We start from the raw sequence: 22,531 nt of genomic DNA on the forward strand, positions 1-22,531 counted from the left end.
GCTGTGGAAAATTGGTCCCAGTTCTTTCTCATATTTTTTTTTTTAAACATTTTATTTATTTATTTGAGAGAGAGAGAGACAGTGAGAGAGAGCATGAGCGAGGAGAAGGTCAGAGGGAGAAGCAGACTCCCCGTGGAGCTGGGAGCCTGATGCGGGACTCGATCCCGGGACTCCAGGATCATGACCTGAGCCGAAGGCAGTCGCTCAACCAACTGAGCCACCCAGGCGCCCCACTTTCTCATATTTTTGAGAAAGGGTAATGTAGGGTATTTCTATGCATTGAAGAATCATATGAGGATTACCTGTCTGGAAAACCAGGTTTTTCTCATTCCATGGACTCCAATTGCTCTGATGCAGAAAGCTGGTGGGAATTCAGTGTAATAGAACTCGAAAAGCTAAGAGGTGCAGATCCCACATGGCCAAGTCCAGAAAAATGCTTTTAAAAATAAAAACAAAACAAAACAAAACACAATAAGATTAATAAACCTTCCAACAACAGTTTTGCCTGGTTTAAAAGCAATGGTTTTAAAAATAGTTTAGTTAATTTAAAAAACATAAAGTGTTGCTTTAATAAATTGTAAGCTTAAACATTTTTTTAAAAAGATTTTTAAAAAAATTTATTTGACAGACAGATCACAAGTAGGCAGAGAGGCAGGCAGAGAGAGAGAGGAGGAGGAGGCAGGCTCCTTGCTGAGCAGAGAGCCCGATGCGGGACTCTATCCCAGGACCCTGAGATCATGACCTGAGCCTAAGGCAGAGGCTTTAAGCACTGAGCCACCCAGGAGCCCCAGCTTAAACATTTCTTAAAACAAAACTCAATGTTACAAAGATATGATAAACTTTATCATATTCATGGTTTTCCAATTAGAAGAAGGTAATTACCTATTAACATTAAAATAATATCCTTTCTGATTATAAACATACTGCATGCTGATATAGAAAATTTGGAAAACACAGAATTAAGAAGAAAAGAAAAATTACTTATAATTAAAAAAATCTGGAGATGATTATCTACTAGTAAAAAAAATATTGGGATCTGACTATAAATAATGCATTGGATTCTGTCTTTTTGCTTGACTTTGAATTCAGCTTAAGATCACCATGTGACAACATAACTTTTTTTTTTTAAAGATTTTATTTATTTATTTGACAGAGATCACAAGTAGGCAGAGAGGCAGGCAGAGAGAGAGGGGGAAGCAGGCTCCCTGCTCAGCAGAGAGCTGGGGGGGCGGTGAGAGAGCCGATGCGGGACTCGATCCCAGGACCCTGAGATCATGACCTGAGCTGAAGGCAGAGGCTTAACCCACTGAGCCACCCAGGTGCCTGACAACATGACTTTTAATGGCTGACCAGTATTTTTTTTCTTTTTATGGATCTTCCATAATTTACTTAATCAACTTCTTGGATATTTCCACTGTTTCTAATTTTTTGCCTTGTACATTACCAGAAGTTAACACTGTGACAGATGTACCCTGTGTGTGTCTCTCAGGCTAATATTTAGACAGGGGACTGCTGGGTGGACTAGGGTTTTGGTTGTGAGGATCAGAGACTCAATCCATCACCTTGAGGACAGTAGGATTTATTGTGTGTATTCTTGACCTGGGAGGTGCCTGAAACCAGGGCACTCAGGGATGGACAGTTTCTGGCCCAGAGTCCATGCTCCAGGATTGATTTGATGAAGAGTAAGAGGGCTGGATATGGACCCTGAGGCAGGGGTTGGTCCTGGGAGGGATTATGCAGTGGGCTGTAACCCTTACAAGCCAAAGGCTCCTGCAGCCAGGCCAGCAGATTCTCTATGAGTTGAAGTTCTCAGTGCCAACAGGACTGCTGGAGGCCATAGGTGTCCTGTTTGCTTGGGAAGGTGGAGAACTAGATCCTTGACATTCCCATATCAGAGCCTGGCCGGAGGGGAGGGACAGAGCCAGAGTCTAAAGTGGGTTGTGGGGTTGGACTTTTTGTGGTTGCCTTTCTGATCCATGTTCTTGGCCAAGGCCCAGAACCCTCAGAGCCTGTGGTCCACATCAGGATATCTGGGTGCACTGCACTGGGGTTGCTGCTGAGCATTTGTTTATGTCGTGCGCCCCCAAGTGGTCATTTTTCCTATGATCAGTTCAATAGAGATGGATAACACTTCCTGGTCCAGCTTTTGGTCCCCAGGTCTAGGAAAGTCTCCTGCAGATCCACATTTTTGGGGGGAAATCAAAAGGGGGGAATTCTAGCCCTAGTCTCTAACTTGCTGTGTGGCCTTGGTCATGTTGCACCATTCTGGGCCTCACTTTAGTCTTCTATGAAGAGGAAGTTCATGTTAGCCTCAGAGATTTGACCTGGGGTACGGGGAAGGGCTCTGAGCCTCTGTTGCTCCTGCTCACTTTTGCCAGGCCCAGGGCCCAGGGTACACTGGAGCAGTGTGGTTAGCTGAATCCAGGGAGCACTGGGTTTGTGCCCTAGGGTGGTGTCTGCTAGTTGCTGTAGATTCAGAGGCTAGCCACCTGCCTTCACAAAGTCACTCCTCCAACCTCAAGGTAAACAGGAACTAAAGAGAAGAGGTGGCCAGAGTGGCTGAGAGCTCAGAGCCAGATCCTACTGGAGGGATGGAGGGATAAGAGGTGACTTGAAGCCTGGCAGCCTTCTTGGAGGAAAAGGTAGTGAACAGATCTCATGAGCTCCAGGGGTTGGGCAACTCTGAGTTCAGAGGGTAAGCCTCTGAATTTGTACATTTGACAGGTAGGAAAACAGAGCTCAAAAGCCAACCTAGGTCATGGTTGTAGAGTTGACATCCACAGGAATGAAAGAATAAGGAAATCCGGGGTGCCTGGGTGGCTCAGTGGGTTAAAGCCTCTGTCTTTGGCTCAGGTCATGATCTCAGGGTCCTGGGATCGAGCCACGCATTGGGCTCTCTGCTTGTGGGGAGCCTGCTTCCTCCTCTCTCTCTCTGCCTGCCTCTCTGCCTACTTGTGATATCTGTCTGTCAAATAAATAAATAAAATCTTAAAAAAAAAGAATAAGGAAATCCTGTTTTCCATAAAAACAATGAGAACACTGGAAAACATTGTCAAAATCAACTTTCTCAGAACTCTGGGAATTAACCAAAGTCTTTCACAAATTCTGGGAGTGTTTATCCATAATAAGAGGCTAAATCTTGTAAGATTTTTGATCTTTGTGGTGTTTTAACTTACCCTAATTCCATTCCCCTCTCTTCAGCCCCGTAGTAGCCTTGAAATGCAACAGCCCCACAATCACAGTGAAAATCAGCAGCTTACAAACTGCTGGAAGGGGAAGAGGGTGCTGGAGCTCCTCCAAAGCCCAGTCCCCGAGTAATTGTATCATTTGACCTGTCTGCTGGGCCTTAGAAGACCTCATTTTAAAGCTTGCTTTTATTTCACCTGACTTGAAATTTGCTCAATGCAAACAGCTCCCCGCCCCCCAAGGCATTTGTTGAAAACAATCCTTGGTAATCCTTTCACATCACAGCAGCCTGAGGCAGGGATAACAGCTCCGGCAAACAAGAGGCTGACCAAAAATCTTTTTTTTTTTTTTTTAAAGATTTTTTTATTTATTTGACAGAGAGAGAGAGATCACAAGCAGGCAGAGTGGCAGGCAGAGAGAGAAGGGGAGAAGCAGGCTCCCTGCTGAGCAGAGAGCCCGATGCGGGGCTCGATGCGGGGCTCGATGCGGGGCTCGATCCCAGGACCCTGAGATCATGACCTGAGCCGAAGGCAGAGGCTTAACCCACTGAGCCACACAGGCGCCGCAGAGGCTGACCAAAAATCTTAAAAGGGAAAGTTAAGGAATGAGCTGTCCACTCATTTGAAAAACTCTGGCATATTCCTGGGAATCTAAAAGGCCACTTGCATGTGTAGGGCTAAGCAAGAGATGTCCAGGAGAGATCAGGGGAAACCCTACGCTCTCACTTATGGTGGACCTTGAGGCTCTGTCCCATCAGAAAGGGAAGGCTAAGGCTGAGTTGTAAACTGCTTGCTTGAGCTTTGACGAAGTTTTCCAACACACACACACACACACGCACACACAGCCTTTTAGCAAGCACTGAGATTTATTGGTTTTAGGCATTTAAGGAGGTATCTGACCACTCATTAGCTGACTACTACCAAGCAGAGACTTCAGTGGCCACACACAACAAAGAGTACACATTTCAACAGCAGTAGTTTAGGAGAGCCACTAAACAACTTGCAGGTACAACAAAAACCAAAACAATTAACCTTGGCGGGCAAGGGTCTGGTTTCCACAGTTGCCACATTATATTATTTAAAATACCCAACTTTCTACAACAATTATGAGACATACAAAGAAACCAGAAAGTATGGCCCATTCGGAGGAAAGAAAAACAATCGATAGAAACTATCCATAAAGAAACCCAAATGTTGGGGCACCTGGGTGGCTCAGTGGGTTAAGCCGCTGCCTTCGGCTCAGGTCATGATCTCAGGGTCCTGGGATCGAGGCCCGCATCGGGCTCTCTGCTCAGCAGGGAGCCTGCTTCCCTCTCTCTCTCTCTCTGCCTGCCTCTCCATCTACTTGTGATCTCTCTCTGTCAAATAAATAAATAAAAAAATCTTAAAAAAAAAAAAAAAAGAAACCCAAATGTTGGATTTACTAGACAAAGAGTTTAACTTAGTTATTTAAAAGACATTCAAAGGGACGCCTGGGTGGCTCAGTTGGTTAAGCAGCTGCCTTCGGCTCAGGTCATGATCCCAGCGTCCTGGGATCGAGTCCCACATCGGGCTCCTTGCTTGGCAGGGAGCCTGCTTCTCCCTCTGCCTCTGCCTGCCATTCTGTCTGCCTGTGCTGGCTCGCTCTCCTCTCTCTCTGACAAATAAATAAAATCTTAAAAAAAAAAAAAATAAAAGACATTCAAAGAACTAAAGGAGACCATGTCTAAGGAACTAAAGAAAAATGTGACGATTATGTTTCACCAAAGAGAGAATATCAGTAAACAGGTAGAAATTATTTATTTATTTATTTATTTATTTAATTTATTTATTTGACAGAGAGATCACAAGTAGGCAGAGAGACAGGCAGAGAGAGAGGAAGGGAAGCAGGCTCCCTGCTGTGCAGACAGCCCGATGCGGGGCTTGATCCCAGGACCCTGGGATCATGACCTGAGCTGAAGGCAGCGGCTTAACCCACTGAGCCCCCCAGGCGCCCCTCAGTAAACAGGTAGAAATTATTTAAAAAAAAGAATAGAAACTTTGTAGTTGAAAATATAAAAGAAATGAAAAATTCAGAAGAACTCAAGAACAGATGTGAGTTAGCTGAAGAAAGATTAGTAAACTTGAGGATTGATCAATTAGGATTATCTAGTCTGAGGAACAACAACAAAAAGAATGAAGAAAATGAATAAACCTTAGATAGCTATTGGATATCATCAGACATACTCATGTATGCACAGTGGGAGGCCCAGAGAAGAGAGAGAGAAAGGGGGGGCAGAAAGAATATCTGAAGAGATAATGGCCTCAAACTTTCAAATTTGATAAAAATATTAATCTACATATCCAATAAGTTCAATGAACTCCAATAAGATAAACTGTTAGCATTATCCTAGACACATTATAACAAAACTGTTGAAGATCAAAAAACCAAGGGAATATTGAAAGCAGTAAGAGAGCAATGGTTTATGACATACAAAGTTTCCTCAATAAGGTTAACAGCAAGTTACTGATCAGAAGCCCGCTAGGCCAGGCACTGGAATGACATTCATAGTGCTGAAAGGAGAAGGCTATCCGTCAAGAATTCTGTATTTTGGAAAAATAAAGGAGAAATCAATACCCAGATAAACAAAATGGAGAGAATTTCTCACTACCAGACTTACCCTACAAACTTACTAAGGAGAGTCATTCAGGTTGAAATGAAATGACACAGACAATAATCATCAAAGGAATCCATATGAAGAAATAAAGATCAGCAGTAAAGGTAACCGTCTAAGTAGCTGTAAAAATTTAAATAGGCATATTTTTGTGTGTAACTTTCCCCCGCCTATCAGATTTAAAAGACAACTATATAAAGCAGTAACTATGAATTTATGTTGATGGGCATACAGTGTATGAAAATGTAATATGTACAACAATGCAAAGGAGGTGAGTGGGAGTAAAGCTATATAGGAACAAAGTTTTGTACAGTATTTAAATTAAGTTAGTAGAAATTCTAACTGATATTTTATATCTAAAATATAATCCTCATGGGAACCAGTAAGGAAATAAAAAAAAGTAAAAAGCATGACAAGAGAATTAAAATGGTACACTAGAAAATACCTATTTAAAATAAAAGAATTCAGTAGTGGGGTGATAGAGGAACCAAAAAATATAAGATGTAGAAAAAAATAGGAAAATAGCAGACATGTATCTCACCTTATAGTAATTAGATTAAATGGAAAAGGATTAAACATGCCAATCAAAAATCAGAGATTGGTAGGGTCGATAAACTGCCATATCCAATTACATTTGGTCCACAGAAGACACACTTTCTATTAAAAAATGCAAATTTGGGGCACCTGGGTGGCTCAGTGGGTAAAGCCTCTGCCTTCGGTCATGATCTCAGGGTCCTGGGATGGAGCCCCGCATCAGGCTCTCTGCTCGGCGGGGAGCCTGCTTTACCCTCTCTCTCTGCCTGCCTCTCTGCCTACTTGTGATTTCTTTCTCTCTCTCTCTCTGTCAAATAAATAAATAAAATCTTAAAATGCAAACTGGTTGAGAGTAAAAGCATGGAAAAAGAGACACTATGTAAACTAACTGAAAGAGAGCCGGAGTGACTATACTAATATTAGAGATGAAACAGACTGATACAAATTGTTACCAGATACAAAAATACATTTTATAATGCTAAAGGGTCAGTCCTTTAGGATAACAATTAGAAACCTATATGCCCCTAACAGCAGAGACTCAAAATACATGAAGCAAAAACTGACGGAATTGAAGGGAGAAATAGACAATTCAACTATAACAATTGGAAATGCACCCCACTTTCAATAGTGCATAGACAAACTAAACATATCAGTGAGGGAATAAAAGAGTTGAACAGTACAAACCGTGATATCTAATGGACAGCTATAAAATACTCCACTACCAACATCAGAATACACATTCCTCTCAAGGGCACATAGAATATTCTCCAGGACAAAACATACATTAAGACATAAAACAAGTCTGAAATAAGTTTATAAGGCTTGATATCATAAAAATTATGTTCTTTCACCATAAGGGAATGAAAGTAGAAATCAGTAACAGCAGGAAATTTGAAAAATTCACAAATATGTGAAAATTAAATAATGCGTTCTAAATCACCAGTGGATAAAAAAGGAAATCATAAAGGAAGCTAGAACAAAATTGGAATTAAGACAAATTGACCCCTGAGAGCTTTACAGACACCACCCTTGGAGGCCATAGTCCCCAGGAAACCCTGATGGTAGGGTCAAAGAGCAGGAGCCTTGTTGACGTGGACAGCACTTACCTCTTCAACTCCAGACCTGAGTCTGACAAGGAGGTTTCCTCTTCTCATTTTGATCATGAGGTTTTCTAGGCAGGACTCCAGTGTTGGGGCCACACACCCCAGTACGTGCCAGCTGCTCACCCCTGTCAACCTGCTAAGTAGCGGTTGATTTCCTCCTTCGCTGCTCCTGAATCTCACCCGCCCTGGCTCATTTGCCAAATGCAAATGGTGTGTCAACTCCATCTTCCAGAGGCCCTGCCTGTTGTGCAGGGTGGAAATGGGACTGGGAAGCACACTCAGAAGTCACTGAGCTCTGGGAGGAAAGGGAAGCTGGACTAGGTGTCCACTGTTTTTCTCAGCTGCAGTGCAGACTGAGTGTCTCTGAAATCCTAACTGCAAATATCTCCCCATGTCCAGGGTTCCTTTGATGATGATGGTGGTGGTGGTGGTTTGTATGTGTTTCACATGAGCTTTCTCAGCTCTAGAAATGAAAGAATTTTAAGATTTTTCTTTATTTAGGTATTAAAAAAATACAGTACATCCCATGCACCAGTGTGGCCTACATATAATCATTATTACTACAGTAAATACTACAATAAGAAAAAGAAGGTTACAGGAATTTGTTCATCCAACTAAAAAACCTGAATTAAAGTTGTTAACCTACATAGCAACCCGCTTATTATGCAAAAATCCTTATTCTATATGTTTGTGAGAGCTAGAAATGTGTAAGTATTATTAGTAAACAAAAAAGTACAAAAGCTAGATATTGGTTTAAAAAAAAAAAAGTCAGTGTTATCTCTAATCTCCTGAATCGTGAGGGCCCTTGTCCAGAGGGGAACCTCAGTTCATGACTAGGGGTGAGCTGGAATTTCCCTCCTGCCCTGCCCCCTCCTGTTGAGTGATGCCATTTCCCCAGGACATGTTTGCAATCGAATGGTCCATATTTGGCTGAAAGTGGGAGATGCACAGATGACCACAGGACATGGGCAGGGCAGGGTGCCTTCTGCATGGTGTGCCTGAGGGATGGGACCATGCAGGGGTTTCCTGAGATGTGACAACAATGAGGTGTGTAAAATCAAATGGCACAGTTTTGTAGTGCAGTCATGTTTGGGTTTGGACTTCAGCCAGAACTGCTGAGGGTCAGATCTTGAGGGCCTTCAAGTCAAGAGATAAGAAGTAGATGGAAAAAGAGAAAGAGCATGAATGAGTGACTAGGCAAGGCATATACAGGGAGAGGTCTTCTGTTCTGGGAACTTCTGCTCCACTTCCCAGGAAAAACTGGAGGGGTTGTCGATGAGTCTCAAAATGGGGTCACAGCTATTACAGGCTCTTTTCAAAGGGTGTGGGTGTGGAGGTGTCCCTCACCATATGATCTGTCACACTTGGTCTTCACTGTCCCTCCAGGATGGATTCACAGTTGCTTCAGAATTCAACAAGCCATTTTCCTGACCTTGGTTGAATTTTCAGTGCTTAGTACAGCAGTTAGGGGCGTGGCAGGCCAGTGAGGTCCCTTTAGGACCCACCTTCCATAGCTGTCAAGGGGCCCTCTCCTCCTTCTTGAGAGACCTGGGAAGAGGCTGGGAGTGGAGGGGAACTTGGGAGAGTGGAGGAAGTTGAAGCAGGGTAGGCTGATGGATGGTTCCAGTCTCCCATGGGACTGGGCTGCAGAGAGTTTTGCCCCACAGGCCATGCTGTGCAGCCCTTTGCATCCAGGCAGAGAGGCACCAGGACCTCCCCGACCTCACCACCCTCACCAGGGGTTTCAAGGATTTCAAGGAAAGATCTCCCCCTGGCAGCTGAACATAAGCTGCTTTGAGGAGCCACAGAAAGGCTTTGAGTTGGACCCGTGGTTCCAGGCAACAGGGTTATGGGTGTCCGAGTCCAGACAGAACCCCAGCCTGGATCTTCCAGCATTTAGGGCGTAGCTGTCACTGAAATATGTTCCTGGACTTTTCAGGAACCTGGAGTTTGCTACCCAAGGTGGTGAAGTCTCTGGGACCCATGAGGAAGGGCTGCTGGACTGGGGTGTCAGTGCTACAATTTGCGGGCTCAGTGTCGGGTGTCCGGCTGGCCCGAACTGCAGTGGTTTGTGTCCCCAGACCTAGAGGCCCATGGCCCCCTTAGTACATCAGCTCCTCCTGGGGGTCTGAGCGGTACAGCTCAGCCAGCATCTTGAACCTGGGCCCCCAGTCGTTGAGGAAGTCATAATCGATGTCCGAGTCGGATGAATCGGTGCCCAGGGAGCTGAGGGACTCGGCGATGGACTCGGCGCCCTCGTAGCCGTAGATGTGCAGCGTGTCGTAGGGCGGGCCGCCGCCGTCATGGTCCGCCTCGTCCTTCTTGACCTCGATCATGGCGGCCATCTCCCCGGGCCCGTCATGCACCGCGGGCGCGTGGCGCGGCGGCTTCTGCACCTGCACGTACACGGACGGCCGCGCGTCCAGAGCGGGGCGCGGGGGCTTGGCGCCGCCGTGCCGCACGGAGTTGAGCACCGACACGTCGTAGCTGGTGGTGTCCATCTCGCCGCCGCCCTCCTCGTCGTAGGTGACCAGCTGCTCGTGGATCTCGGGCACGCTCTTGCCGTGCGCGCGGGCCTGCTTCCGGAGCCGCCGCCGCAGGAAGATGAGGAGGGTGATCACTGCAGCCAGTCAGAGCCAGTCAGACCCGGCCCTGGCCAGGTGCGCCCCGTCTCTGCGGCTCCCGGGCGCCCTCCCCTCCCCTCCTCCCAGGAGATTCCCGAGCCCCCCAGCCTCGCAGCTGCACCTGGACCAACGCGGAGGCTGGTTCTGTCCAGACACCTAGTGGGTACGCGCGAGCCCCCTCCTCCACCCTCCGTGGGTCAAGGCCAGCCGCCCAACCCCCACCTCCGTGGGACTGACCCAGGGTGACTTCTGTGCTTCGTTTATATTTAGTAAGGTAGTTGAGAGGTTACGTGTAATTGTGGTGGTGATGTCATTGTCATTATTATCACTAATTATTATTAAAAAGGGGGTCTGAGTCTGGACTCTCCACCAGGGAAACGCCAGGATGGTGGCACACCCAGGGGGTCTCTAAGGGGGGAGCCAATGGCAGGAAAAAGCCTGGAGCAGATAATGCAGGTGCCCCCATAGTATCCCTCAGGGCCGGTCATTTCAGTCCTCAGGGCGATCTTTAACCTTCCTTTAAGGGCAGGTCTCTGCTCCATTTCAGGGCTGGTGAAGTGCAGGAGAATTTATTGCCCTGGGAGAAGCCCCCAAACTTCAGCTGAGGGGAGCTCATGTTTGGATAAACATCAGCTATGAGTGCCCCACTGCTTCCCTGTCCCAGGTGGCAGAAGGCTCCCCTGGCCCACACTGACGACTTGTATTGACACCTCTCTCTTCATCAGCTACTTCCCTTCCCTGTTTCACTCCCCACTCTTCCTTCTAGAGCTTCCTGGGAGCACTTCTAACATAAATCACTGGTACACCAATCCTTGTCCCAGGGTCTGCTCCCTGGGTAACTCAAAACAAGGCAAGGACTAAAATGCTCCTAAAAATTTGGAGGCCCAAACAACAACAACAACAAAAAACCCAAAAAACAAACAAACAAACAAACAAAACGAAAAAAAAAAAAAGAAATCAAGGCTGTAGGGATTCAGAAGAGGAAAGCAAGCCACTGGAGATGAGCTAAGCTAGAATTTTTAAAACTTTCCTTTTTCTTGTTCCCCCAAAAGAAATAAATATATGTTGTTTTTTTTTTCAGAATAGGGTTCATGTCAATAAATGCCTAGAATGGTGTCTGGAATGTAGTTAAGTGCTCAAAATCTATAAATTGAATGAAGCAATGTCATACATGTGAAGTATTTTTAAGTGGGGGAAGGGCCTTGAACTCTCCCTTGCCCCACATGTACCCCCACCCTTAGGCATCCCAGGCGGGGCAGAGCTTCTATCCCTGTGTTCTACTATGGAACCCTGAGACCCAGGGTGGGATATGGGCTGGAGGCAGGGTTGCCTCTTGGATCCCTGGTCTCTTCCTCCTCCTGTGAACCCCAACTCCCCTTCCCCCCACCGCGTCCCTTCCCCATCCTCCTGGGCACTGACCTGTGATGGTGAGGATGCAGAGGAAGATGGCTACCAGCGCCTGGATGCTGACGCCTGCCTGGCCTGCCATCTCCTCACAGTAGGTGAACTCGCCATGCTCATTGCACTTGCAAATGGTCACGACCAGCGTGTTGGTGCCTGTAAGGCTTGGCCTCCCGTTGTCTGAGATGAGCACAGGCAGGTGGTGGACCTTGGCACGCTCCCGGTCAAACTGTCCATACTTGACTGTGATGTTGGCCGTGTTATCTGGAAACATCAGGGCTGCAGAGTCAGGCTCAACTCTCCAGAGTGCCTGTTTGATCATTCACACTCACGTGTGGCCTGCCTCCTCCAGGGAGGCCTCCATGACCATACCAGTCCGGATGCAGTCTGGGGGGCTTCTCTGCTCTTTGCATCCCCTGCCTCATGTTTCAGCCATTTGAGTGTGGGTCTGTTTCTCCAGAGAGGGGACATTTGGGGCAGCTGTTTCGACCTAGTCCCTAAGAATGGTTTGGCCAAAACGTAAAATCCTCACTTTCTGTTTCTGTGAGCAACCCATACATCTGGCTCCCATCTCCTCTTCCTTAACCCCATTGTAATAACAGGTGGTTCTCTTTTGGCTCAATTAATGCATTATTTCAAGCTTTGATGATGAGGGAAAAAAAGTGTTTAAATGTTTTTTAGCAGTGGGCTAACTTCGATGACAGTTTCTGCTATTCCTAAAAGTCCACCAGAAAGTGAAAACAATGCACACGTTCCCTGAGGCGCCAAGGGAGTGAGGAAATGTGTAACTGAGGATTTCCTGAGCAGGTTGGAACTGGGAATGTGCTTTGGCCCAAATTTTGGCTCTCTCTCCCAGCTTCAATGAGTGGTTCCACATACAGAAGAATCCCCTGTAGAGCTATTTAAACATGCTCATTTTCAGAACCCTACTTTCCCTTCCCCTCTAGATTCCTTTCCCCTCCTCACCCGCGCCCCCGCCCCCATTTCAGATACACTGGCTCTGGGCAGAGGCCAGATAGTGTCTGCGTTTGCAGGCTCCTGGGGAGTTACAGTGCCTGTGGTCAGAGGGTTGAGGGATCCCTGCTCCAGGATTTATCTAGCCCTGCAGGATCAGCTCATTCGGGAAGCTGGCCAAAAGCACAGGAGACCATCATTTACATTTCAAATGAAAGCTAATTACATTTTGTTATTAAGCAACCATGTCTATTATAATAAAAAATAATAGCTATATGGCCATTGATATTTTATGAGAGAAATGAGAGTTTTTTCACTATACTCATTTACTTTCATAATAGAATATTCAGGTTGTAAGTGAATGTGGCACCCACAGGCTTGCCTCCTGGTTGTACAAGGGGGTGCCTCTGAGGTGGCTCGTAAGCATTCTATCCCAGTGCAGACCCCCTCTGAGGTGGGATTGAGGTGAACATGGGGCATGGGGTGATGGGTATTTTGCACATAGTTTACTGCTAAAGACAGCTGAGCATTTGAATGGTCTGTCATTGACTGCCGGCACATCATGGCCGCCTTTCCAGTTCCACAGAAGGCTCCTTAAGGATGGGTCTGTGGCTGACCCCTTGGGTCCCCCTCACACTCTCAGGGCCCTTCCTCACAGGTGACAATGGCTTTTTAGCACCGGGATCCTCATCCACCACAGTTTGGCCCATCAGAGATAGGCAGCTAACTCTACCTTGTGCTGGGGGAAGGATGGCTCTGTTGAGACCCAGGAGAGATTTTTCTCTGTTTTTCTCAGGAAGCAGCTGAAGCCATGGTAGCCTGTCTACTTTTGGGAGCTCGGCCACCTCAGCATCATTGGTCTTGTAAGCACATCCTCATCAGAAGCTCTCATCAGCCACTACTGACATCACAGACGCTGGGCTTCGAGGAGTGGACCAGATGCTGTCCTGGGGCCACCTGGTGGTAAGTAGTCATTGTGGCTGAATCAAGACAAAGTTCACTGTATTCTTGGCATTTGGGATTTCACATTTCCAATTTAGACTCTTTGGTAGTGACCTCAGAGCTCATAGAAGAATTTGCAGTTATGCTGGGCATAGAGATCCAGTGTGGGAAGGAATCTATTGTGTCGTTAGTGAATCGAGCAAGTGTCTGCACTCTGTATCTGTTCTATGTTCCTTGCTGACCTGAACATCTTCTGGGGAGTTTGGACTTGGCAATTTGGCCTGGGTAGCTCTGACTGTAGCACAGACCAGTAAGGAGTTGTGCAAAATATCCCGTAACTGCCCCCTCCCCGCTGCCGATTTTTGGCTTGGTCTTTGGCACTGGTGCTTCCAGACCCGAATCACCCTGCCTCTGCCCCAGCCAGTAGGCGGGCTGACTACCTTGATGCATACCGTGATTATCTGTGAGGGTGAAGTTGCTGTCCTCGGTGCTTAGGGAGAATTTGAACTTCACGTCTCGTGGTGTAATGTCCTTGTCTATTGCCGAGATTTGCACGACCAGCTGGAGTATGGAAAATGGGGGTTAGTCAGTGGTGGTGTTAGGGTGGCCAGGAGTTTAGTGGTGGTGACTGTGGGTTTAGACATGATCATCGCTGCATCTCACCTGTAACATTAACCTAAATGGTCTCCACAAAGCCACTCTTTGGACCACCCTCCTCTTCAGTCTATTTTCCACACATCCCCTGTGAGCCTCAGGGGATGTAAAGTGGGGATGTGGGGATAACGACACCTTTCCTCAAGACTGTTGTGTCTTTTACATTAAGCTCAGTCAAATGCCAGCTGGCTGTGGGTGGAAGAAGGTGCTGCCCTTCAGCCTGTCCTCATGGGGTATGCCTGCCCTCCCACCTGAGCCAGACTCACCTTGCCTTGAGGAGCATTCTCACACACTCTGGGCTCGTAGGGCTGGGCGAACTCTGGAGGGTTGTCGTTCTCATCCAAAATTTCAATGTGGACTTGCACAATGGATTCTTTGCCTGTGGAGTACCCTACAGGGAGGAAAGAGCTCATGAAGCCAACTGCAAAGATAGAAGGTATATGGATGGGGAATCCTGGAGGGGTGCCCTTTTTGCACGAAGAGGGGCCTCTGGAAGAGAGTCCGGGGAATGACATTCTGGGTGAAAAGGGTGAAAGAGGAAGGGGGTGGACATCAAGATTCACGCAGAGAGATGTTTACTAAACAGTTACTTGTAAGAATCAAAAAGGTAAACAATGCAAGCCAATTAAAGGAGGTTTTAATTAATTTGACAAATTATCAAATTGATCCAATAGTTTAAGTAATTATCAATAAAATTCATTAATCACAAAATAATTAAAAGGTAAACAACCTGAGTGAGATGGGGTTAACAAATTAAACCACTTTAAAAGAATGGAATGTGTGGCCATTTACAATGCCAGTGGAAATCACATTTTAAAAATGTAATAAAGAAAAGATATTTTAGCACCATGAGAAAATGGTTCTGGAATAAGGTTAAGTAAAAATGCAGGGTATGATTTTTATATAAATATTATGATCTCAGTTATATAAAAATATGTATAGGAAAAAAGACCAGAAAAATTACACTATTGTTAACAGTAATTATCTGTGGTGGTGGGATTATGAGGGATGATTTTCTTCTCTTTTTCCATATTTTCTCTTATATTTTAAAATGAACAACAAACTATTACTTTTAAAGTTTGAAAATTGTGTGAGTGAGATTAGATGATCAAGAAAGGGGCAAAGACTGATTTGGAAACCACAAGGGAGTGCATTGCCGTCAGGGCTTGGCTGCCATGCGAGGGGGTTGATAAGTCTCAGAGACGCAGCAGGAGGCAGGGCCCCTCTAGGGTAGCACCAGTAGGGCCTTGGTCAAGTCATCCACCCCCCTGGGCCCTGGTGGCCTCCTGGGTAAGGCAGGAATATTAATCCCGTCTCCTGGATGGCAACTGCGATTTTTCTCATGTCAAGTTTTGTAAGGATGCAAAAGTCCAATACTTGCCTTTCCCTCTGGCAAAAGTTATACTAAGCTGGAGAACCTAATGATCTTGAAGCTGGAAGCTGCTTCACATTTTGAATTCAACCCACTGACCGGCATATAAATCATCACCTCCCCTCCCAGCAAATAGTCTTTTCCAAACATCCATGATAATAAGAACCACGTAGTACTTGAGTGATGCACGCTCCTTGTCCCCATTGCTGGAACATTGGGCCAGAACCTCCAGGGAAGGCTCTGTGTTTAAAAGGTGCCTTATGTGATTCTTATCACAGAAATGTCTAGCAGGCTGTTTTATGATGATGCTTCTTAAACTGGAATGTGCATGAGATTCCGATTCGGTCTGGGAGTGGCCCAAGATTCTACCCTCCCCACAAAGTCTCAGGTGATGTGAATGCTGCTGGCCCATGCCCAGCCTGGGGATGGAGGCTCTATAGTATTGCAGCCAAGTGGGGCTTCAGCAGGTGCTTATAATACCTCTAGAGATTGAGATTGACACATTGTGCCTATTTTGAAGGAATGAGGAAAAGTGAGAAGAATGAGAAGAAGAAAAGCCCAGGTCTCTTGTCATATGGGGCCACTCACCACTAGAATCCAGTTCCTTGGCCTCCACTGTCAGGTTATACCAGGAGTAGATTTCTCTGTCCAGTTCTTTCTCATTGTAAATGTTCCCTTGCTTGGTTATTCGGAAGAACTGGCCCTTGTCACTGGTCTTGCGGATGGAATATCTGCCAGGGGAGAGAAATTCATGGTTTTCCATTATTCTTTGCTGAGTGCAAACTTCTCAGTGTGACTGATGAGGCCCTTCCGCATCTATCCTTTGCGGCTCCTCCATCCTCCTCTCACCGCTCATTGTGTTCTGCCTCCCAGAGGGATTCAGAGTGGGTGATAATCCCTTCAATTTTAGCAGGGCTACCCTGGCTGAGCTGAAGGTGGGGCCTTGAGACTCTGCCGGAGTACTTTGAAAGCTGAGGCAGGAGGCTCTGTAATCCAGTGCGCCAGGGCTGGGGTTGTTTTTCGTGATTGATGAAAAATAGCAGTAGGCGATATATGCAACTAATGAATCATTGAACACTATATCAAAAACTAATAATGTATTATATGTTGGCTAATTGAACATAGTAAAAAAAAGAAAGAAAGAAAGAAAGAAAAGATAGCTGGAAGAAATAAAAAAGGAGCTGGAAGAGATAGGAAATAATAGAAAATAAATGTATGAAGTAAAAATTTGAAAAGTTCTTCCAAAACTCAAGAAAAAGGTGTAAAGAAATGAGACATGAATATGTAAGAGATATAGAATATGTAGTAAATATCATACATATTTGCTAATGAGGAAAATTCCAGAACCAATAGAACAGAAGAAATATCAAAAGATACACTAAAAGAAAACTTTCCTGATCTTAAGAAAGGCTCAACTGTACAGATTAAGAGAGATCATTAATATCAGGCGTAATTTTCAAAAGAGATCAACATTTACATATATCCTGATGACACTTTTGAATTTCAAGGCTGTGTGAGGGAATGAACAGAGTCCAGACAGAAAAATATGTTATTGTGAAGAAAATTAGATTCACCCCAGATGTCCCCACAAAATTAAATGTTAGAAACATTGATAGTATTTTTGAAGTGAAGTGCCTCTGCTCTGAGGGTTATAGGAGCACATGTGGTGTTATTAACATAAGAAGGCAAAGGAACTAAGGTATTTGTAAACATACCAGAACTCAGGAATTATGTCACCGATAGAGATGGGTCCTGATAGTTTTTTATGAAAACTTAACTTCATCCAACTAAGAAATGTAAAGAGATATAAAGAAAAAGCCTTCTTCGGGAGGCATTAAAGTGAAATGAGTTATTTCCTTATCATACATAGGAAAGCAATTGTGTGTGTGTGTGTGTGTTATTTTAAAGTAGAAAATGTCCAAGAAAACATTTTTAATTTTACAGGTAGAAGTAAGTCTCATTGGTAGAAGTAAAAATCAATGTATTCCATTCAAACTTCCAGGAGAAAAAAAATGGAAAAAAAATAGACTCTATGGCAAATATGGGGGAAAAGAAAAAAACCCATTAAGTTTGAGAAATGAGAAATGTATAACAAGATTAAAAAAAGCAAGATCAAATGTATCATTTATGATGATAAATGTGAATAGGTTAAACCCAAAGCATCTCAGTTTAGATTAAAAAGCAAAACCGACTGCCTTCTATTTTTGAGAGACAACTTAATGCCAGGTGAAAAGCAGAAGTTAAGAAAGTTGAAAGTAAAGATTGGAAAACTTCTTCTTTTATCTTTTAAAGATTTATTTATTTATTTATTTGACAGAGATCACAAGTAGGCAGAGAGGCAGGCAGAGAGAGAGGAGGAAGTAGGCTCCCCGCTGAGCAGAGAGCCAGATGAGGGGCTCGATCCCAGGACCCTGGAATCATGACCTGAGCTGAAGGCAGAGGCTTCAACCCACTGAGCCACCCAGGCACCCCAAGATTGGAAAATTTCTATTATGCAAACCAGGACCGGCAAACTTAACATCAGGCAGTATTGAGCTGAAGGCAAAATGTTTAGCAGAACAAATATAATAATTTCATAGGGATAAAAGTTACAAGTCATAATGAAGGTAAAATAGTTGTCAACCCTTGTGAATAGAAAAATTAAAATATATAATGCAAAATTTTAGGGATTCTAGAAAAAATGAATGCAAACACAGTTGTATTATATCCCAGAACAGGTTAAAGCAAAAACAAAAAATACCCTACCACTGGTAAAGGAAAATAAAAACATCAGTTTCTTAAATAAATCCTTGGATCAGTAAAGAAATAAAAATTATTGTTACAATCTATTTACAATAGAGTGGCCATGAGAACTGTAATAGTCCCAGAGCTCCTGTGATGTGGCCCAACTCTCCATTTTTGGGGACATGTTTTTTGACTTTAATAAGAAAACCTGATACCATAGAAATATCAGTTCTCCCTGAACTGGTATAACATAATTCTCATTAGAATTCTAATGTTAAAAAAAGAAAACAGAAGAATTTTATAGTTCGTACGAAAGGGTGAATGTTTGAGAATGCGTAAAAGCTATAGAAAGTAAAAAAAACAGTGGGGGAGGGACTTGGCTTGTACCTATGAAGTTCTAGTATAAAGCCCCTGCGATGAAACAGAATGGCTTTGCCACACAACAGTGGACAGAACAGAGGATTCAGAAATAGATTCAGTATAGTATGTAACAAAGGTGGGAAAATGAGGACTTATTTAATAAATGGTGCTAGCACAATTTCTCTGCAATAAAATGAGATTGGGTTAAAATCAACCCGTTAGATAGCTCTAATGTATGAAGTAGAACTATATTTTGCATCCCAGAGGGCAGAGGCGAAGAGTCTACTGGAGATAGAACAGGTGGTGATGAAATGGGCATGGTGTGATCCAAAAAACTGTGAAAGCATTTAAAACCCCCAAACAGACAGACAGACAGACATCAAGTCCACCATAAATGTACATCCATGTTAGTGTGTTCATGAAGAAAAGGTAGGACAGGACCGCCTCAAATTGTGAACATGAGTTGCCTGGGAGTGGGGGTTACTGATGTTTTCGTAATTCTTTGTGTTGTTTCACTGTGAAATGAACACCTTTTTCTTTTGCGGTTTTGGGAAGGCCAACTTAGTAAAACATGCTTAGTGAAGGGCTTTCTCGTGTGTCCTCAGTTGCTTTCCCTCTTGGCCATCAGCTCTCCCTAGATGGACCCGTGGGAGCCATTGCCGGTGGAGCAGCCATGGGGAGTTCTCATGGTCAGGGCCATGCGGGCTGGGGTTGCCGGGGCAGTACAGGATCCCACCCGACTTCTAGTCCTGCCTCTGCCACGTCCCGTGTATGTGCCAGGAGAAGCCCTTTGCCGCATTTGGGTCATGGTGTCAGTGCAGCCGGTGTGGAGGACCTCACGCAGGGGTTGTCATGGTCATCGTCACCCTTACGCCCTCTACGCCCTTACCCAATGCTCCGCCGAGCTGCGTCAGGGTCTATGGCCAGCACGGAGCCGATCAGAGGTTTCTTCTGGTTCTCCCGCAGCTGGAAGTGGTAGAAGGGCTGCTTGAAGGTGGGAGGCTCGTCCACATCTGTGACGTTGATGATGACGCGGGCGGTTTTTCGGATGGAGATGCTGCTCAGGTAGTGGAGGTTGATGGTGGGGTCTGTCGCCTCGATGGTGAAGACGTACTGCTGAATGTCCTCATAGTTCAGGGTCTATAGAAGGGATAAATGTGGCGATTACCTGCTCTGAGCCATGCCCGTGAGATGTGATTATCACAGCAACCCTGCACGTTTGCTCTAGGATGACACCCATTTTACAGATGGGGGCTTGTGGCCTGGACAAGAGTTATTTCTAGGGTCATCAAGAGATAGGGGCTGGCTGACTTTCGGTTGCCCCCCAACCTAACTCTGTGACTGGCCCTGTTCTGAGTATTGAGGACACACAGTGGGTGAGCCACAGTCCTCTCTAGGGATCACAGCTGGTAGTTCAGTCCACAGCTCCTTAAGCATGGGCCTTTTCCTTATATCTTTGCTCAGGATGCTTCTCCTGCCTTTGCCTGCTTAGCACACTCCTTCTCACCTCCCGAGAAGCCAGATCTGAAGGTAATCACATCTTCTCAGATCCCATCCTGCCCCCCGACACAGGCAGCTGCTCCCCACTTGGGTAGCTGGAGCACTTATTCATGGCTGCCCTGTTTGTCTTTGCGCGTCTCCCCACTTGCTGCGAGCTTTGGTGCTGGGGAGGCTGTGTGACTCCCCTGGGGGCCTCTAGTTCCCAGTGCAGGGCTGGACCAGGGACAGCCTCAGGAGAGTGCTGCTGGGGGAATGGCCTTGCTCAGGCTCTCAGGGGTTCTGGAATGTCCCATTTGAGTTGGGTCGTCCCTGGCCCAGGTAGCCCAGTACTTGGCATGGGTATTCTAGAGGCATTTTGTGTCCCTTGCCTCCTCTTCCAGATTCACTTGCTCTGACTGCTCTGTCTGTCCACAGTAGCCACTGCCAGTGACCACCCACATCCCCCTGCACTCTCTGCTGCAAGTGACTGTAACACTACTAGGGCTGGGCAGGAGTCGGGGCAGGCCAGAAAGTACAAGAGTGGACACCCCCTGGAGCCCTCAGCTCACCCTGCAGCTCCCCCCGCCCCCAGCTCCTGCAGCTCTGAGGCTTCTTCCACACAGTTCCGCAGATGTACCCGGTGGGACTGTGTCCCCCTTGCCTGCAGTGACAACCTGATGGTTAAGGAGCCTTTGTTCTTCCTTTTATGTGGCACTGCCCCTGGGCCTTCCTGGCATCACTTCTCAAGTAAATTATTTACATCCCAAATCCTTGCCTTAAGGTCTGCTTCTGGGTAACCCGGCCTAAGGGCTTCTGTCTTGGCTCCCCTTTCCCAGCTCTAGGGTCATGAGCTCTAAGAGCACATGGCCAGTTCTGAGCTGACCCAGAATGTACATCTTTGATGGCCTCCGACCTTGGAGCAGCCCCTGGGTGAGTCCTGGGAACGCAGGGAACCCCAAACCCCACATCTGATGTCACAGCTGCATGCCCACAAACCTTCATGGGTTTGATGATGCCCTCGTTGTGGTTGGGGTCCGTCTCAATGGTGAAGGTGTCCCTGTATTCACCCTGTACGATGCTGTACTTGGTCATCCGGTTCTGGGGCTCGTCTGGGTCCTCAACGAACAGAGAGCCCAAGGAGCTGCCTACGCGGATGTCTTCAGGCACGGCAAATGTGTACTTGGCTGATGCGAATAGGGCGCCCCCAAGGGCATTGAGTTAATGAGACAGACAAGGTAAATGTCCCTTATACTATCCTAATACATTTTATACAGGAATTGTACACAATAAAATAATAACAATAGTAATAGCACCTTTGGAATTTGGGGTCCCAGGGCAAAGAGGTTCTGTTCTATCTGTCCATTGATTTAATGAATAGTAATTGAGCACCTACTGTATGCTAGGTACTCTACTAGGGGCATGTTATTTTTTTTTTAATTTTTAAAAAAGATTTTATTTATTTATTTGACAGAGATCACAAGTAGGCAGAGAGGCAGGCAGAGAGAGAATGGGAAGCAGGCTTCCTGCTGAGCAGAGAACCCGACGCAGGGCTGGATCCCAGGACCTTGAGATCATGACCTGAGCTAAAGGCAGAGGCCCTAACCCACTGAGCCACCCAGGCACCCCGGGGCCTGTCATTTGACGAGAGACAAGTCATACCGTTAGCAAGCGCCTCTCGTGTACATTGAGGCCACTTCAGGCTATCCTTGGGATGGCTAAGCCTCTGAATTACACCTCAGCATGGGAGGGTACAAGTGATGAACCGTCTGACTTTCCTCCCCAGCCCTAACCAGGGCATTGGAAAAGCTCTTGTCAGGCACTTTTTTCGGGGGAGAGAATCAGTCTGTGGGTGGGCTCAGGGCCCAGCCTCATCTCTGGATATGGAACGTTGCCATACCCCTGTTCATCAGCTCCCAGGGATTCTCTAGCTAGGGCCTGGACTTTTCCAAGCCCATAGAAACTGGGTGAAACAGTTTCACTCTCGTAGTGGGGTTCAGGGCACGGTGGGGGGGGCACAGCAGGGAGCGTGATTTCCCTGTGGCCTATGAGGGCACTGTGGCAGATGGCATTTGGATAGCCTTGGGAATGTGCACAGGGCTACAGAGCAGAGCCTCTCCTAGCACCAAAGTGACTTTACTGGGCTTGAGCACCCCCTGGGGTCAAGGGAGAGGTAGATGGACTCTGGGCTTCTCCACAAGACACCGAGGTCGCTGAGTCTGGATTCTCCCAGCCCTCATCTTCCCTAGGGCCCTGAGGGAAGAGCTCACCCTGGGTGAAGATGGGGAAATTGTCATTGATGTCCTGCAGAGTGACCAGTACCGTAGCTGTGCCTGACTCCCCACGGAGGCCCTGGGCATCTCGCGCTTCAACCACGATCTCATACTTGGCCTGCGTCTCTCGGTCCAGGGTTTTGGTTGTCGTGAAAATGAGTCCTGCAAAAAGTGTCCCAGCAGGAGCCATGTTACTTGGAAGGTTTTTAGAAAATACTGGTGCGTGGGCCTTCTCCGGAGAGCACCCCTGACTTAAAATCTCCCAGGTGATTCCACTGTGCAGCCAGGGCTGCGAA

At 46.2% G+C, this 22,531-nt stretch overlaps 1 protein-coding gene across 3 annotated transcripts in view; it reads right to left on the bottom strand.

The window, feature by feature from the left end:
- Positions 1 to 7,930: 7,930 nt before the first annotated feature.
- The window catches only part of CDH5 (cadherin 5), a 31,677-nt gene continuing 17,076 nt past the window's right edge, over positions 7,931 to 22,531 (bottom strand). For all 3 annotated transcript variants that reach the window (XM_047711331.1, XM_047711333.1, XM_047711332.1), the window contains 8 exons: positions 22,233 to 22,397; positions 20,962 to 21,149; positions 19,376 to 19,626; positions 15,991 to 16,133; positions 14,297 to 14,421; positions 13,829 to 13,937; positions 11,499 to 11,744; positions 7,931 to 10,075 (listed from right to left, as the gene is read on the bottom strand). In XM_047711331.1, coding sequence (XP_047567287.1) covers positions 9,558 to 10,075; positions 11,499 to 11,744; positions 13,829 to 13,937; positions 14,297 to 14,421; positions 15,991 to 16,133; positions 19,376 to 19,626; positions 20,962 to 21,149; positions 22,233 to 22,397 — 1,745 coding nt within the window. In that variant the 3' untranslated portion in view covers positions 7,931 to 9,557. The remainder of the gene's footprint in view (positions 10,076 to 11,498; positions 11,745 to 13,828; positions 13,938 to 14,296; positions 14,422 to 15,990; positions 16,134 to 19,375; positions 19,627 to 20,961; positions 21,150 to 22,232; positions 22,398 to 22,531) is intronic.

The sequence above is a fragment of the Lutra lutra genome, chromosome 17 (assembly GCF_902655055.1).
Source record: "Lutra lutra chromosome 17, mLutLut1.2, whole genome shotgun sequence".
NCBI lineage: Eukaryota > Metazoa > Chordata > Mammalia > Carnivora > Mustelidae > Lutra > Lutra lutra.